At 48.7% G+C, this 18,937-nt stretch overlaps 1 protein-coding gene across 1 annotated transcript in view; it reads left to right on the top strand.

Annotated features, from left to right (window-relative positions):
* Positions 1–16,761, top strand: part of npr1a (natriuretic peptide receptor 1a) — a 45,247-nt gene extending 28,486 nt beyond the window's left edge. The window contains exons 12-22 of the mRNA XM_078175772.1: positions 4,597–4,701; positions 7,757–7,828; positions 7,968–8,127; positions 8,271–8,426; positions 11,280–11,448; positions 13,157–13,303; positions 13,483–13,606; positions 14,649–14,717; positions 15,139–15,313; positions 15,537–15,635; positions 15,806–16,761. Of these exons, the coding sequence (XP_078031898.1) occupies positions 4,597–4,701; positions 7,757–7,828; positions 7,968–8,127; positions 8,271–8,426; positions 11,280–11,448; positions 13,157–13,303; positions 13,483–13,606; positions 14,649–14,717; positions 15,139–15,313; positions 15,537–15,635; positions 15,806–15,951 (1,422 nt within the window). The 3' untranslated portion in view covers positions 15,952–16,761. The remainder of the gene's footprint in view (positions 1–4,596; positions 4,702–7,756; positions 7,829–7,967; positions 8,128–8,270; positions 8,427–11,279; positions 11,449–13,156; positions 13,304–13,482; positions 13,607–14,648; positions 14,718–15,138; positions 15,314–15,536; positions 15,636–15,805) is intronic.
* Positions 16,762–18,937: the final 2,176 nt, after the last annotated feature.

Raw genomic sequence — 18,937 nt, 5'->3', positions numbered from 1 at the left:
AACTGACCCACCAACTGATCCACCAACTGACCCACCAACTGATCCAACTATTGACCCACTAACTGACCTACCAACGTATCCACCAACTGACCCACCAACTGATCCAACTATTGACCCACCAACTGACCTACCAACGTATCCACCAACTGACCCACCAACTGACCCACCATCTGATCCACCAACTGATTCACCAACTGACCCACCATCTGATCCACCAATTGATCCACCAACTGACCCACCAACTGATCCACCAACTGACCTACCAACTGATCCACCAACTGACCCACCAACTGATCCAACTATTGACCCACCAACTGACCTACCAACGTATCCACCAACTTACCCACCAACTGATCCACCAACTGAGCCACCAACTGAGCCACCAACTGATCCACCAACTGATCCACCAACTGACCCACCATTTGATCCACCAACTGATCCACCACCTGACCCACCAACTGATCCACCAACTGACCCACCAACTGATCCACCAACTGACCCACCAACTGATCCACCTATTGACCCACCAACTGACCTACCAACTGATCCACCAACTGAGCCACCAACTGATCCACCAACTGAGCCACCAACTGATCCACCTACTGACCCACCAACTGATCCAACTATTGACCCACCAACTGACCTACCAACGTATCCACCAACTGACCCACCAACTGATCCACCAACTGATCCACCAACTGACCCAACTATTGACCCACCAACTGACCTACCAACGTATCCACCAACTGACCCACCAACTGACCTACCAACTGACCCACCATCTGATCCACCAACTGATTCACCAACTGACCCACCAGCTGATCCACCAACTGACCCACCATCTGATCCACCAACTGACCCACCAACTGACCCACCAACTGATCCACCAACTGACCCACCAACTGACCCACCAACTGACCTACCAACTGATCCACCTACTGACCCACCAACTGACCCACCAACTGATCCACCAACTGACCCACCAACTGATCCACCAACTGACCCACCAACTGATCCAACTATTGACCCACCAACTGACCTACCAACGTATCCACCAACTGTCCCACCAACTGATCCACCAACTGACCCACCAACTGATCCACCATCTGATCCACCAACTGATCCACCTACTGACCCACCAACTGAAGCACCAACTGACCCACCAACTGATCCACCAACTGACCCACCAACTGATCCACCAACTGACCGACCATCTGATCCAACTATTGACCCACCAACTGACCTACCAACGTATCCACCAACTGATCCACCAACTGATCCACCAACTGACCCACCAACTGATCCACCTACTGACCCACCAACTGATCCACCAACTGACCCACCAACTGATCCAACTATTGATCCACCAACTGACCCACCAACTGATCCAACTATTGACCCACCAACTGACCTACCAACGTATCCACCAACTGACCCACCAACTGATCCACCAACTGACCCACCAACTGATCCACCAACTGACCCACCAACTGATCCAACTATTGACCCACCAACTGACCTACCAACGTATCCACCAACTGACCCACCAACTGACCCACCATCTGATCCACCAACTGACCCACCAACTGATCCAATTATTGACCCACCAACTGACCTACCAACGTATCCACCAACTGATCCACCAACTGACCCACCATCTGATCCACCAACTGATTCACCAACTGACCCACCAACTGATCCACCAACTGACCCACCATCTGATCCACCAACTGATCCACCAACTGACCCACCAACTGACCCACCTACTGACCCACCAACTGATCCACCAACTGACCCACCAACTGACCCACCAACTGATCCACCAACTGACCCACCAGCTGATCCACCAACTGACCCACCATCTGATCCACCAACTGACCCACCAACTGACCCACCAACTGATCCACCAACTGACCCACCAACTGACCCACCAACTGACCTACCAACTGATCCACCTACTGACCCACCAACTGACCCACCAACTGATCCACCAACTGACCCACCAACTGATCCACCAACTGACCCACCAACTGATCCAACTATTGACCCACCAACTGACCTACCAACGTATCCACCAACTGTCCCACCAACTGATCCACCAACTGACCCACCAACTGATCCACCAACTGACCCACCAACTGATCCAACTATTGACCCACCAACTGACCTACCAACGTATCCACCAACTGACCCACCAACTGATCCACCAACTGACCCACCAACTGATCCAACTATTGACCCACCAACTGACCTACCAACGTATCCACCAACTGACCCACCAACTGATCCACCAACTGACCCACCAACTGATCCACCAACTGACCCACCAACTGATCCAACTATTGACCCACCAACTGACCTACCAACGTATCCACCAACTGACCCACCAACTGACCCACCATCTGATCCACCAACTGACCCACCAACTGATCCAATTATTGACCCACCAACTGACCTACCAACGTATCCACCAACTGATCCACCAACTGACCCACCATCTGATCCACCAACTGATTCACCAACTGACCCACCAACTGATCCACCAACTGACCCACCATCTGATCCACCAACTGATCCACCAACTGACCCACCAACTGACCCACCTACTGACCCACCAACTGATCCACCAACTGACCCACCAACTGACCCACAAACTGATCCACCAACTGACCCACCAACTGATCCACCAACTGACCCACCAACTGATCCAACTATTGACCCACTAACTGACCTACCAACGTATCCACCAACTGACCCACCAACTGATCCAACTATTGACCCACCAACTGACCTACCAACGTATCCACCAACTGACCCACCAACTGACCCACCATCTGATCCACCAACTGATTCACCAACTGACCCACCATCTGATCCACCAACTGATCCACCAACTGACCCACCAACTGATCCACCAACTGACCTACCAACTGATCCACCAACTGACCCACCAACTGATCCAACTATTGACCCACCAACTGACCTACCAACGTATCCACCAACTTACCCACCAACTGATCCACCAACTGAGCCACCAACTGAGCCACCAACTGATCCACCAACTGACCCACCAACTGATCCACCAACTGACCCACCATTTGATCCACCAACTGATCCACCACCTGACCCACCAACTGATCCACCAACTGACCCACCAACTGATCCACCAACTGACCCACCAACTGATCCACCTATTGACCCACCAACTGACCTACCAACTGATCCACCAACTGAGCCACCAACTGATCCACCAACTGAGCCACCAACTGATCCACCTACTGACCCACCAACTGATCCAACTATTGACCCACCAACTGACCTACCAACGTATCCACCAACTGACCCACCAACTGATCCACCAACTGATCCACCAACTGACCCAACTATTGACCCACCAACTGACCTACCAACGTATCCACCAACTGACCCACCAACTGACCTACCAACTGACCCACCATCTGATCCACCAACTGATTCACCAACTGACCCACCAGCTGATCCACCAACTGACCCACCATCTGATCCACCAACTGACCCACCAACTGACTCACCAACTGATCCACCAACTGACCCACCAACTGACCCACCAACTGACCTACCAACTGATCCACCTACTGACCCACCAACTGACCCACCAACTGATCCACCAACTGACCCACCAACTGATCCACCAACTGACCCACCAACTGATCCAACTATTGACCCACCAACTGACCTACCAACGTATCCACCAACTGTCCCACCAACTGATCCACCAACTGACCCACCAACTGATCCACCATCTGATCCACCAACTGATCCACCAACTGACCCACCAACTGATCCACCAACTGACTCACCATCTGATCCACCAACTGATCCACCACCTGACCCACCAACTGACCCACCAACTGATCCACCAACTGACCCACCAACTGATCCACCTACTGACCCACCAACTGACCCACCAACTGATCCACCTACTGACCCACCAACTGACGCTCCAACTGACCCACCAACTGATCCACCAACTGACCCACCAACTGATCCACCTACTGACCCACCAACTGAAGCACCAACTGACCCACCAACTGATCCACCAACTGACCCACCAACTGATCCACCAACTGACCCACCTACTGACCCACCAACTGAGGCACTAACTGACCCACCAACTGACCCACCAACTGACCCACCTACTGACCCACCATCTGATCCACCAACTGACCCACCAACTGACCTACCAACTGATCTACCAACTGACCCACCAACTGATCCACCAACTGACCCACCAACTGACCCACCAACTGATCCACCAACTGACCCACCAACTGACTCACCAACTGATCCACCAACTGACCCACCAACTGATCCATCAACTGATCCACCAACTGACCCACCAACTGATCCAACTATTGACCCACCAACTGACCTACCAACGTATCCACCAACTGATTCACCAGTGACTTACCTACTGGCCTACCAACTGATTCACCAACTGACCTCCCTACTGACAGACAGACCAACCTATCGGCCTATGTGGGGTTTCAGTGCCTTGCTTGTTGGACGTTGATGGTCTCGGTGGGATTTGAACCATTGGCCTCTGTCCCTTTGCAGATGCGAGATGTTCAGAACGAGCACCTGACCCACTTCATTGGCGCCAGCATTGATCCGCCGAACATGTGCGTTATCACCGAGTACTGTCCCAGAGGCAGCCTGCAGGTAGGGCACATGAACCATCTATCACCCCATCCATCAGCCCCTCTATCAGCTCTTTATACCCCCTATCGGCTCTTTATACCCCTCTATCGGCTCTTTATACCCCCTATCAGCTCTTTATACTCTCTATCGGCTCTTTATACCCCCTATCGGCTCTCTATACCTCCTATCAGCTCTTTATACTCTCTATCGGCTCTTTATACTCCTCTATCGGCTCTTTATACCCCCTATCGGCTCTCTATACCTCCTATCAGCTCTTTATACCCCTCTATCGACTCTTTATACCCCTCTATCGGCTCTCTATACCCCCTATCGGCTCTATATACCCCTCTATCAGCTCTTTATACTCTCTACCGGCTCTTTATACCCCCTATCAGCTCTTTATACCCCCTATCGGCTCTCTATACCCTCTATCGGCTCTCTATACCTCCTATCAGCTCTTTATACCCCTCTATCGACTCTTTATACCCCTCTATCGGCTCTCTATATCCCCTATCGGCTCTATATACCCCTCTATCAGCTCTTTATACTCTCTACCGGCTCTTTATACCCCTCTATCGGCTCTCTATACCCCCTATCGGCTCTATATACCCCTCTATCAGCTCTTTATACTCTCTACCGGCTGTTTATACCCCTCTATCGGCTTTCTATACCCCCTATCAGCTCTTTATACTCTCTACCGGCTCTTTATACCCCTCTATCGGCTCTTTATACCCCTCTATCGGCTCTTTATACTCCTCTATCGGCTCTTTATACCCCTCTACCGGCTGTTTATACCCCTCTATCAGCTCTCTATACCCCCTATCAGCTCTTTATACTCTCTACCGGCTCTTTATACCCCCTATCGGCTCTTTATACCCCCTATCGGCTCTCTATACCTCCTATCAGCTCTTTATACTCTCTATCGGCTCTTTATACTCCTCTATCGACTCTTTATACCCTCTACTGGCTCTATATACTCCTCTATCGGCTCTTTATACCATCTATCGTCTCTTTATACCCCTTTATCAGTTTGATATACCCCTCTATCAGCTCTTTATACCCTCTATCAGCTCTTTATACCATCTATCGTCTCTTTATACTCCTCTATCAGCTCTATATACCCCTCTATCAGTTTGATATACCCCTCTATCAGCTCTTTATACCCTCTATCGGCTCTTTATACCATCTATCGGCTCTTTATACCCCTCTATCAGCTCTATATACCCCTCTATGAGCTCTATATACCCCTCTATCAGCTCTGTATACCCCTCTATCGGCTCTTTATACCCCTCTATGAGCTCTATATACCCCTCTATCAGCTCTTTATACCCCTCTATGAGCTCTATATACCCCTCTATCAGCTCTTTATACCCCTCTATGAGCTCTTTATACCCCTCTATCAGCTCTTTATACCCCTCTATGAGCTCTATATACCCCTCTATCAGCTCTATATACCCCTCTATCGGCTCTTTATACTCTCTATCGGCTCTATATACCCCTCTATCAGCTCTATATACCCCTCTATCAGCTCTATATACTCCTCTATCAGCTCTATATACCTCTCTATCGGCTCTTTATACTCTCTATCGGCTCTATATACCCCTCTATCAGCTCTATATACCCCTCTATCAGCTCTATATACCCCTCTATCGGCTCTATATACCCCTCTATCAGCTCTATATACCCCTCTATCAGCTCCTTATACCCTCAGCTCGTTTTGTCTCCAGTGGTCCTCTCACATTCCTTCACACATCAGATTTTTTCTCCTCTCAGTAACCTAGCAACCTGAGGGCATGGTAACCTAGCAACATGTGAACACATGTCAGCCAGCTGTAGGTTGTTTCTGTTTTGGATGGTGAGCTGCCGGCGTGTAGGCCGACGCCTCCTCCTCCTCCTCCTCCTTCACACTGCAGCAGCTGTCTTCACTCAGCGTGGGTTTGACTGCAGATTACAAAGTCGCAACATCAACAACAGGACGGAGACACCAGGAGACCGAGACACAGAGACAGTGGACATGTGTCTGTTCTTATTGTTCTGGAACATTTACAACACACAGCCTTTAAATCGGTTATTAAATGTATCACACATTAACCACACGGGGAGAACATGTTAACTCCACACAGAGGGGCTCCCTCCCGGGGCTCGAACTTTCGAACCAGGAATCCTCCTGCTGTGAGAAGACAATGCTAACCACTGCTCCACTGTGCCGCCTGAACAATAAAAATTTGGTAAAAGTTGAATTCACTGCAGAGTTGTTGTATTTAATTGCATTGGGTTGAACTTACCTCATGCTGCCCCGCCCACTTTTGCCAGTGTATATTTCCTGTTGCCTTACCTCGTGGGATGCATAGCAATATACACAAATTTAATCGTAATATGAACGTATTATTTAAATATAGGTCAGATTAAAGGATCGCTAAGTGTTACGGTAAGGACACGTTATAAATACTTAAGAGGAAGCGCTGATCTTTAGCTTGTCTTTCTTGAATTTAAAAGTCACTGAGCTAATCTTATGTCTGTCAGCACTGAGACTAAGGTTGTTGGACATGGACAAAAGTGGAGTTTGGACCCAGAAGATAATTCATACATTTCATTAAATCAAAATATTTTGTCATAATGTCTTTGTTTCGAGATGTGGAATAACACTGTGTGTTTATTTATTAAGCATTAAATGACAAATTTACAAATAATTCAAAATTTCACCGTTTGGACTTGGATCTTGCTGGCAGTTGGAGAAACACCTGTAAATTGACCACTAAGGGGCAAACACACATGCAAAAAATTCAAATTTCTGCTCTGTCTCTGTTGTCTCTGCTACGACTCTGTTGTCTCTGCTACGTCTCTGCTACGTTTTTGTTGTCACTGCTACATCTCTGTTGTCTCTGCTACGTCTCTGCTACATCTCTGCTCCATCTCTGTTGTCTCTGCTACATCTCTGCTACGACTCTGTTGTTTCTGTTCCGTCTCTGTTGTCTCTGCTACGACTCTGTTGTCTCTGCTACATCTCTGCTACGACTCTGTTGTCTCTGCTGTCTCTGCGTCATAATGACAGAGTGTGTGTTTGTGCATCCTCCAGGACCTGATGGAGAGTGACAACATCACTCTGGACTGGATGTTCAGATACTCTCTGATCACCGACATCGTCAAGGTAACACATCCTCATCCTCTTCATCATCATCATAAGGTATACTTTATTGATCCCCCAGAGGGGAAATTCAAAGTCATCATCATCATCATCATGTGACCATGTTGTGTTTATTGTTGTTGTTGCTGTTATTTGTTATCAGGGCATGTTGTTCCTCCACAACAGTGTCATCGTCTCCCACGGCAACCTGAAGTCCTCCAACTGTGTGGTGGACAGTCGCTTCGTCCTGAAGATCACCGATTATGGTCTGGAGAGTCTGCGCACCGCCAGCTGCCCCGAGGACACGCATGCCTACTATGCACGTACGACTACACACACACACAAACATTTTCTATTCACAAACAAACAAACAAACAAGCACCTCCATGTGACATCAGAAACACCTCAAGCACCTGAAACTGTGTGTGGTGAAACCTGATTTACCTGAGTGTGACCTTCCCCGCAGGTAAGCTGTGGACGGCTCCGGAGCTGCTGAGGACAGAGTGTCCTCCCCCCTGTGGGACACAGAAAGGAGACATCTACAGCTTCAGTATCATCCTACAGGAAGTGGCATTGCTGCGCGGCGTCTTCTACCTGGACTCACACATCCTGACACCAAAAGGTCCATCTATGTTTTCTTAAGATACAGTGTGGGGACTACAGTCAGGTTTGGGGACTGTGTTCAGGTGTGGGTACTACAGTCAAGTGTGGGGACTAAGTTCAGGTGTGGAGACTACGTTCAGGTATGGGGACTACAGTCAGATGTGGGGACATCAGTCAGGTGTGGGGACTACGTTCAGGTGTGGGGACCACGTTCAGGTGTGGGGATCACGTTCAGGTGTGGGGACTACAGTCAGGTGTGGGGACGTCAGTCAGGTATGGGGACTACAGTCAGATGTGGGGACATCAGTCAGGTGTGGGGACTACGTTCAGGTGTGGGGACCACGTTCAGGTGTGGGGACCACGTTCAGGTGTGGGGACGTCAGTCAGGTATGGGGACTACAGTCAGATGTGGGGACATCAGTCAGGTGTGGGGACTACGTTCAGGTGTGGGGACCACGTTCAGGTGTGGGGATCACGTTCAGGTGTGGGGACTACAGTCAGGTGTGGGGACGTCAGTCAGGTATGGGGACTACAGTCAGATGTGGGGACATCAGTCAGGTGTGGGGACTACGTTCAGGTGTGGGGACCACGTTCAGGTGTGGGGACCACGTTCAGGTGTGGGGACGTCAGTCAGGTATGGGGACTACAGTCAGATGTGGGGACATCAGTCAGGTGTGGGGACTACGTTCAGGTGTGGAGACTACGTTCAGGTGTGGGGACTACAGTCAGATGTGGGAACTACGTTCAGGTGTGGAGACTACAGTTAGGTGTGGGGACCACGTTCAGGTGTGGGGACTATGTTCAGGTGTGGGGACGATGATCAGGTGTGGGGACTATGTTCAGGTGTGGGGACTATGATCAGGTGTGGGGACTATGATCAGGTGTAGGGACCATGTTCAGGTGTGGGGACTACGATCAGGTGTAGGGACTATGATCAGGTGTAGGGACTATGATCAGGTGTGGGGACTATGATCAGGTGTAGGGACTACGATCAGCTGTGGGGACTATGATCAGGTGTAGGGACTATGATCAGGTGTGGGGACTATGTTCGGGTGTGGGGACTATGTTCAGGTGTGGGGATTATGTTCAGGTGTGGGGACTATGATCAGGTGTGGGGACTATGATCAGGTGTAGGGACTACGTTCAGGTGTGGGGACCATGATCAGGTGTGGGGACTACGTTCAGGTGTGGGGACTATGATCAGGTGTGGGGACCATGTTCAGGTGTGGGGACTACGTTCAGGTGTGGGGACTATGATCAGGTGTGGAAACTACGTTCAGGTTTGGGGACTAAGTTCAGGTGTGGGGACTACATTCAGGTGTGGGGACTACAGTCAGATGTTGGGACATCAGTCAGGTGTGGGGACTACGTTCAGGTGTGGAGACTACAGTTAGGTGTGGGGACCACATTCAGGTGTGGGGACCCAATCAGGTGTGGGGACTACGGTCAGGTGTGGAGACTACAGTTAGGTGTGGGGACCACGTTCAGGTGTGGAGACTATGATCAGGTGTAGGGACTATGATCAGGTGTGGGGACCATGTTCAGGTGTAGGGACTATGATCAGGTGTGGGGACTATGTTCAGGTGTGGGGACTATGATCAGGTGTAGGGACCATGTTCAGGTGTGGGGACTACGATCAGGTGTAGGGACTATGATCAGGTGTAGGGACTATGATCAGGTGTGGGGACTATGATCAGGTGTAGGAACTACGATCAGCTGTGGGGACTATGATCAGGTGTAGGGACTATGATCAGGTGTGGGGACTATGTTCAGGTGTGGGGACTATGATCAGGTGTGGGGACTATGTTCAGGTGTAGGGACTATGATCAGGTGTAGGGACTATGATCAGGTGTGGGGACTATGATCAGGTGTGGGGACTATGTTCAGGTGTGGGGACTATGATCAGGTGTAGGGACTATGATCAGGTGTAGGGACTATGTTCAGGTGTGGGGACTATGATCAGGTGTGGGGATTATGTTCAGGTGTGGGGACTATGATCAGGTGTGGGGACTATGTTCAGGTGTGGGGACTATGTTCAGGTGTGGGGACTATGATCAGGTTTGGGGACTATGTTCAGGTGTGGGGACTATGTTCAGGTGTGGGGACTATGATCAGGTGTGGGGACTATGTTCAGGTGTGGGGACTATGATCAGGTGTAGGGACTATGTTCAGGTGTGGGGACTATGATCAGGTGTGGGGATTATGTTCAGGTGTGGGGACTATGATCAGGTGTGGGGACTATGATCAGGTGTGGGGACTATGTTCAGGTGTGGGGACTATGATCAGGTGTGGGGACTATGTTCAGGTGTGGGGACTATGTTCAGGTGTGGGGACTATGATCAGGTGTGGGGACTATGATCAGGTGTGGGGACTATGTTCAGGTGTGGGGACTATGTTCAGGTGTGGGGACTATGATCAGGTGTAGGGACTATGTTCAGGTGTGGGGACTATGATCAGGTGTGGGGATTATGTTCAGGTGTGGGGACTATGATCAGGTGTGGGGACTATGATCAGGTGTGGGGACTATGTTCAGGTGTGGGGACTATGATCAGGTGTGGGGACTATGTTCAGGTGTGGGGACTATGTTCAGGTGTGGGGACTATGATCAGGTGTGGGGACTATGATCAGGTGTGGGGACTATGTTCAGGTGTGGGGACTATGATCAGGTGTGGGGACTACCTACCAGGTCCCCTCCCCACACTGTCACAGACACACCGCTCTCTTCATCATGTGATGAACACACAGTGATGACACGTACTGATAAGCTGAGTCCTGATTGGTGGAAAGAGAAAGCTGTGGACTGATCTGAGGCTGAGTAGCTGAGACAGGTTCACATCAGCAGGATCTAATACTGTTCTCCCTGTCCCCTCAGAGATCGTCCAGGCAGTGCGTCATGGCGGCGCGTCCCCCCTTCGTCCGTCCCTCTGCTTCCACAGTCACAGCGAGGAGCTGGGCGTCCTGATGCAGCGCTGCTGGAGTGAAGAGCCGGGGGACAGACCGGACTTCAACACCATCAAGATCCTGCTGAGGAAACAGCACCGGTGAGGATGGACAGGATAGGATAGGACAGGACGAAACAGAAAGGGACAGGGCGGGACAGGATGAGACAGGACAAAACAGGAAAGGACAGGGTGGGACGGGATACGTTAGTCTCTTTACTACAAACCTCAACTGTAGTACCTCTGTCTGTCCCTCTGTCTGTCCCCTGTCTGTCCCCCTGTCTATCCCTCTGTCTGTCCCTCTGTCTGTCCCCGTCTGTCCCCCTGTCTGTCCCCCTGTCTGTCCCCTTGTCTTTTCCCCGTCTGTCCCTCTGTCTGTCCCCCTGTCTGTTCTCTGTCTGTCCCTCTGTCTGTCCCCCTGTCTATCCTCTGTCTGTCCCTCTGTCTGTCCCCGTCTGTCCCCCTGTCTGTCCCCTTGTCTTTCCCCCGTCTGTCTCTCTGTCTCTCCCCCTATCTGTCCTCTGTCTGTCCCTCTGTCTGTCCCCCTGTCTGTCCCCCTGTCTATCCCTCTGTCTGTCCCTCTGTCTGTCCCCGTCTGTCCCCCTGTCTGCCCTCTGTCTGTCCCCCTGTCTGTCCCCTTGTCTTTCCCCCGTCTGTCCCTCTGTCTCTCCCCCTGTCTATCCCTATGTCTGTTCCCCTGTCTGTTCTCTGTCTGTCCCCCTATCTGTCCTCTGTCTGTCCCTTTGTCTGTCCCCCTGTCTGTTCTCTGTCTGTCCCTCTGTCTGTCCCCCTGTCTGTCCCTCTGTCTATCCTCTGTCTGTCCCTCTGTCTGTCTTCTGTCTGTTCCTCTGTCTGTCCCTCTGTCTGTTCTCTGTCTGTCCCTTTGTCTGTCCCCCTGTCTGTTCTCTGTCTGTCCCTCTGTCTGTCCCCCTGTCTATCCCTCTGTCTGTCCCTCTGTCTGTCCCCGTCTGTCCCCCTGTCTGCCCTCTGTCTGTCCCCCTGTCTGTCCCCTTGTCTTTCCCCCGTCTGTCCCTCTGTCTCTCCCCCTGTCTGTTCTCTGTCTGTCCCCCTGTCTGTTCTCTGTCTGTCCCTCTGTCTGTCCCCCTATCTGTCCTCTGTCTGTCCCTTTGTCTGTCCCCCTGTCTGTTCTCTGTCTGTCCCTCTGTCTGTCCCCCTGTCTGTCCCTCTGTCTATCCTCTGTCTGTCCCTCTGTCTATCCTCTGTCTGTCCCTCTGTCTGTCCTCTGTCTGTCTTCTGTCTGTTCCTCTGTCTGTCCCCCTGTCTATCCTCTGTCTTGTCCCTCTGTCTGTCCCCCTATCTGTCCTCTGTCTGTCCCTTTGTCTGTTCCCCTGTCTGTTCTCTGTCTGTCCCTCTGTCTGTCCCCCTGTCTGTCCCTCTGTCTGTCCCTCTGTCTATCCTCTGTCTGTCCCTCTGTCTATCCTCTGTCTGTCCCTCTGTCTGTCCTCTGTCTGTCTTCTGTCTATCCTCTGTCTGTCCCTCTGTCTATCCTCTGTCTGTCCCTCTGTCTGTCCTCTGTCTGTCTTCTGTCTGTCCCTCTGTCTGTTCTCTGTCTGTCTTCTGTCTGTCCCTCTGTCTGTCCTCTGTCTGTCTTCTGTCTGTCCCTCTGTCTGTCCCCCTGTCTATCCTCTGTCTGTCCTCTGTCTGTCCCCCTATTTGTCTTCTGTCTGTCCCCTTATTTGTCCCTCTGTCTGTCCCTCTGTCTGTCCTCTGTCTGTCCCTCTGTCTGTCCCCCTATTTGTCTTCTGTCTGTCCCCTTATTTGTCCTCTGTCTGTCCCCCTGTCTCCTCAGAGGTTATGGCTCCAACATCTTGGACAACCTTCTGTCCCGTATGGAACAATACGCCAACAACCTGGAGGAGCTGGTTGAGGAACGAACACATGCGTATCATGAAGAGAAACGCAAGGCTGAGAACCTGCTGTACCAGATACTGCCACAGTAATCTATTACTCTACCAGATACTTCCACAGTAAACTTTTACTCTGTATTCTATTACTCCTACTGTCACTATACTCACTACTGCTGTACAAGATACTGCCACAGTAATCTATTACTCTGTACTCTAGTACTCCCACAGTAACTATACTAAGTACTCAACTACTTGTCCTGTGTTGCAGTTCTGTAGCGGAGCAGCTGAAGCGAGGTGAGACGGTTCAGGCTGAGGCGTTCGACTCCGTCACCATTTACTTCAGTGACATCATTGGCTTCACCGCCCTGTCCGCTGAGAGCACGCCACTGCAGGTCAGCAGAACCCACGGGGCTCAGACGCCCTCTGGTGGCGACACCAGGTGTTACTACTAGTGCTGCATGATATGATAAAAATGTGCGATTGCGATTACAATATAATAAATAAATGGTATCATGAGTCTTGTTGCTTGACTCAGTGTTTCCCTACATTATATCAGGGGGCACTGACCTGACAGAGTTATTGTTATGGACAGACAGTGTGTCAATGACCATCAACAGACTGAGCACAGTCAAACACGCTGCTCACACAGCAGCGCAGCACGACACTGTACACACAGCGGAGCGAGCCTGTGTTGCGTTCAGGCGTTGTCACGTAAATGACAAATTCCAGCGCCATAGCACAACACAGCAGCATGTCAAGTGGGCCGAACCCGAGCAAAGTTGCTCAATTTTTCATTTGTTATATAGTTTGTGATTTCCCTGTGACACTTACACATGTTTGCTTAACTGTGCTTGGATGTTGTTTTATGAGGCTCTGGTGTCTTTCAGTTGTCTCATTGTCTTTAACGTTACACGGCTCGTCTTTCTCTCACATGCACTCTTCCTACTTTTCCCTGTGCTGTCTCAAGTGCTGATATAGATTGGTCGTGTTGCCGCAGGACGTGGCGACTTTAACTTTTACACTTTTACACAGCACGTCTTTCTGTTCAACGTCGCCGTACCTGAATCCAAAGTATCGCCATGTAACAGACGTTTTTTTGCCACCAACTCAGCCTGTTCATGGTCGAGCTCATGCTCTTCTTCAGCGTCTGTGTTGGTCACTGCTGCACGCCGGCTGCACGCACCAGGATAGCTTGTGGACGTGATGTCAACAAACTCCACACACTACAGGAGAGGCAGTGACGTTCACAGACACACGTTAACATTTATTTAGCCTACATTAAATCGCAAATTGCAGCCTTTTATGCGGTTACGTAATCGCACAGCCCGACATCGCGATTGTGATTACATTAATTGTGCAGCACTAGTTATTACAGAAGAACACATACCTATTCCCTGTGATGACATCATCACCTGTTTGTTTTTCTAATTCCAGGTCGTGACCTTGTTGAACGACCTCTACACCTGCTTCGATGCCATCATCGACAACTTTGATGTTTACAAGGTGAAAACGTTCCTCACAATGCTAAGCTAAGCTAAGCTAAGCTAACAGTTTCCTTCTACTTCCTCTCTTCATGCTAAGCTAACACTGCTTCCTCTCTTCTTGCTAAGCTAACAGTTTCCCACTGCTTCCTCTCTTCATGCTAAGCTAACACTGCTTCCTCTCTTCTTGCTAAGCTAACAGTTTCCCACTGCTTCCTCTCTTCATGCTAAGCTAACAGTTTCCCACTGCTTCCTCTCTTCATGCTAAGCTAACAGTTTCCCTCTACTTCCTCTCTTCATGCTAAGCTAACAGTTTCCCACTGCTTTCTCTCTTCATGCTAAGCTAACAGTTTCCCTCTACTTCCTCTCTTCATGCTAAGCTAACAGTTTCCCTCTACTTCCTCTCTTCATGCTAAGCTAACAGTTCCCTCTGCCGCTCCCAGGTGGAGACCATTGGTGACGCCTACATGGTGGTGTCTGGTCTGCCGGTGAGGAACGGGAAGCTCCATGGGCGGGAGGTGGCCCGGATGTCTCTCGCTCTGCTGGATGCTGTAAAGAGCTTCAGGATTCGACACCGAGCCAACCAGCAGCTGCGGCTGCGCATCGGCATACACAGTGGTCAGTGGTGTGTGTGTGTGTGTGTGTGTGTGTGTGGGTGTGTGTGTGCTTATCTGTGCTCTTTGTGAGGACCAGTGTCAGCTACCGGCAATAGGGGGACATTTTGGGCAGTTGTCACTGTGGAAAAGTACAGGGCTGTGTGAGTGTTATAGAAGGACCATAAAATAACAACTCTGTGTGTGTGTGTGTGTGTGTGTGTGTGTGTGTGCGCGTGTGCGTGCAGGTCCGGTGTGTGCAGGTGTGGTTGGTCTGAAGATGCCCAGGTACTGTCTGTTTGGAGACACCGTCAACACGGCGTCACGCATGGAGTCCAATGGAGAGGGTAACACACACACGCATCACGTCCTGTCTCAGCTGAACATGAGACAACTTTTTGTTGTTATAATGTTGTGACGTTGTCTTAATGTTGTTGTGACGTTGTCTTAATGTTGTTGTGACGTTGTCTTAATGTTGTTGTGACGTTGTCTTAATGTTGTCGTGACATTCCCTCAGCTCTGAGGATCCACGTGTCGGAGGCAACTTGTCAGGTCCTTCAGGAGTTCAGCTGCTTCCAGCTGCAGCTCAGAGGAGAGATCGAGATGAAGGGGAAGGGACGCATGAGGACGTACTGGCTGCTGGGAGAGGACACCACTGCCTGACGGAGGAGGGGACGGAGGAGAGAGGACAGAGAACAGAGGAGAGGACAGAGGAGAGAGGACAGGAGAGGACGGAGGAGAGAGGACAGAGAAGAGGAAGGAGGAGAGGACAGAGGAGAGGACGGAGGAGAGGACAGAGGAGAGGAAGGAGGAGAGAGGACGGAGGAGAGGACAGAGGAGAGGACAGAAGAGGACGGATGAGAGAGGACGGAGGAGAGGAAGGAGGAGAGGACAGAGGAGAGGAAGGAGGAGAGGACAGAGGAGAGGAAGGAGGAGAGGACAGAGAAGAGGAAGGAGGAGAGAGGACGGAGGAGAGGACGGATGAGAGAGGACGGAGGAGAGGACAGAGGAGAGAGGACAGAGGAGAGGACAGAGGAGAGGACGGAGGAGAGAGGACAGAGGAGAGGACAGAGGAGAGAGGACAGAGGAGAGGACAGAGGAGAGGACGGAGGAGAGAGGACAGAGGAGAGAGGACAGAGGAGAGGACGGAGGAGAGAGGACAGAGGAGAGGACAGAGGAGAGGACGGAGGAGAGAGGACAGAGGAGAGGACAGAGGAAAGGATAGAGGAATAAAGAATTAAAAACTAAAGTTAAAGGTCTTCCTGCTCCTCTTTCAAGTCAAAGGTCAGACAGACACAAACAACCAGCTGAAATTTCACTCCTCCTCCTCCTCCTCTCTGATTGGACGCTGACCTCTGACATCTTTTAAAGGGACAGTTCAGGTTTTCAGGATTTTTTTTGAGCAGAAACTCAGACACATGAATGTTCGACTGTAAAAATAAATCATTTCAAATCAGCCCTGTTAAAATAAAATCTGTGTGTGTGTTTTATTTTATTTAATAATTCAATTTAATCATTTCCAGAAAACTTCTTGGACACAAAGACACGGGTGGCTCAAGTGTAACTTTTTTTTCTTAACCCTCCCTGGGCTACAAATATGACAAATAAACTTTTTTTTTTTTTTTTTTTTTTTTTTAAATATAAATAAATGTAGAATAAAGTGATTGAGATGAAAAATCACTTTTTTAAGCTCAGATTTATTTATGTTTTTCATTCAGCACTCGTGATGTGTCCAAAGACTGTCTGAAAAAAAAGTAATCAATTAACTAAACTCCATAACTGCCTTAAAGACATAAAAACTTGGATGAGCACAAATTTCCTGATGTTAAATTCAGACAAAACTGAAGTTATTGTTCTTGGCCCCAAACAACTCAGAGACTCTTTATCTGATGACATCCTGCCAGATGCCTCCTGCTGCTGCTGCCATCATTAGTCATTAGTCATACTTCTACTGTTATTATACACATATGACTATTGTCACACATGTATACTGCCAGATATTAATACATACTTTCAACATATTGTACCACAGTAGCCAGAACTATAACTATAATATTATTACTTTCATTAATGTTGTTGTAAGCTACTGTCATTACCTGCATCTCTCTCTCTCTCTCTGTCTCTCTCTGTCTCTCTCTGTCTCTCTCTCTCTCTCTCTGTCTCTCTCTCTCTCTCTCTGTCTCATTGTGTCATATGGATTACTGTTAATTTATTATGCTGATCTGTTCTGTACGACATCTATTGCACGTCTGTCCGTCCTGGAAGAGGGATCCCTCCTCAGTTGCTCTTCCTGAGGTTTCTACCGTTTTTTCCCCGTTAAAGGGGTTTTTTTTGGGGAGTTTTTCCTGATCAGCTGTGAGGGTCTTAAGGACAGAGGGATGTCGTATGCTGTAAAGCCCTGTGAGGCAAATTGTGATTTGTGATATTGGGCTTTATAAATAAAATTGAATTGAATTGAATTGAAAAGTTAGAATTCAACATTTTCTGGCTCTGATAAATGGTGTAAGTTGGGCATTTTTTTTTAAAAGAAAATGTGCCGCTCAAGCCTACATGTTTTATTTTAAAAAATCTGCAAAACTTTTAAGAAAAAAAAAAAAAACATTTTAAAGAAAAAGATTGTCACTATTAATAAAAACAAACAAATGAAAATGAATTAAAAAATGCCCAAAAATTTGAAAGACAAAAAAAATCACCAAAAACAGTAGCCTCTTTTACACTGCCAGATTTTCCGCGAATGTTGGGCCGTTTTGCCGGCAAGCTGCGAGCGTTTAGACACACAGAGCCGGATTGGCGAGTTGATCCGAGGTGCCCAATTTTCCTCCTTGTAGGGTAGACATATTGGAGGAACCCTTTCAGTTTAAAAAGAACTAGGCGGCCTTCTGCCACGCGAGGGGCTGATGAAGACTTGTGGGAGGAGTTGTTGATGACGCCGCACGTGCGAGCCACTGGCGGTGGATAAACAGGAAACAGCTGATAGCAGGAATTAGCAAGAGGGAAACACAAACCTGACAGACACTGTAAAGATGAGCAACTGGGGAGACAAGGAATTGCGCGCCCTCCTTGTCCTCGCAAACGAAGAGGCCATTAACCATCAGATGAAAAAAAAAAATCAAAAAATTCTTAAAAAGAATTGCCAAAATAGTTGCCCAAAATTTTCAAAGAAAAAAAAACACAAGAAAATAATCCACCAAATTAAAGAAAAAATTGCCAACATTTTTTTACAGAAAACCATTGCCAAAGAAACAAACAAACAAAACGCCAAAAAAAGAAAAAAAACTACAAGAAAAAAAAAATCCAAAAAAATTTTTAAATAAAAAGTCACAAAAAAAATTCTCAAAATGGCCAAAAAAACAACAACAAAAATAATAGTTAAAAAAATCTTCCAAAATCAGAAAAAAATCGCCAAAACTTAAAACAAACCAAAAAAGAAGTAAAGGAAAAAAATTGCCAAAATTTTCACAGAAAAACAAACAAACAAATGAAAAAATGAAAAAAAAACATCAAAAATACAAACAATTTTGAATTAAAATATCACAAAAAAATTACCATAAAATATCATATAGAAATAAATAGCTAAAAAAACAGGCAAAAATAATAGTAAAGTATCTTCCAAAATTAAATAAAAAAATTGGCAAAATTTTTAGAAAAA

This window comes from Epinephelus lanceolatus, chromosome 16 (genome assembly GCF_041903045.1).
Source record: "Epinephelus lanceolatus isolate andai-2023 chromosome 16, ASM4190304v1, whole genome shotgun sequence".
NCBI classification, from domain to species: Eukaryota; Metazoa; Chordata; class Actinopteri; order Perciformes; family Serranidae; genus Epinephelus; species Epinephelus lanceolatus.
The sequence above is the reverse complement of the archived record's forward strand: the minus strand, read 5'-3'. Positions and strand labels throughout refer to the sequence as shown.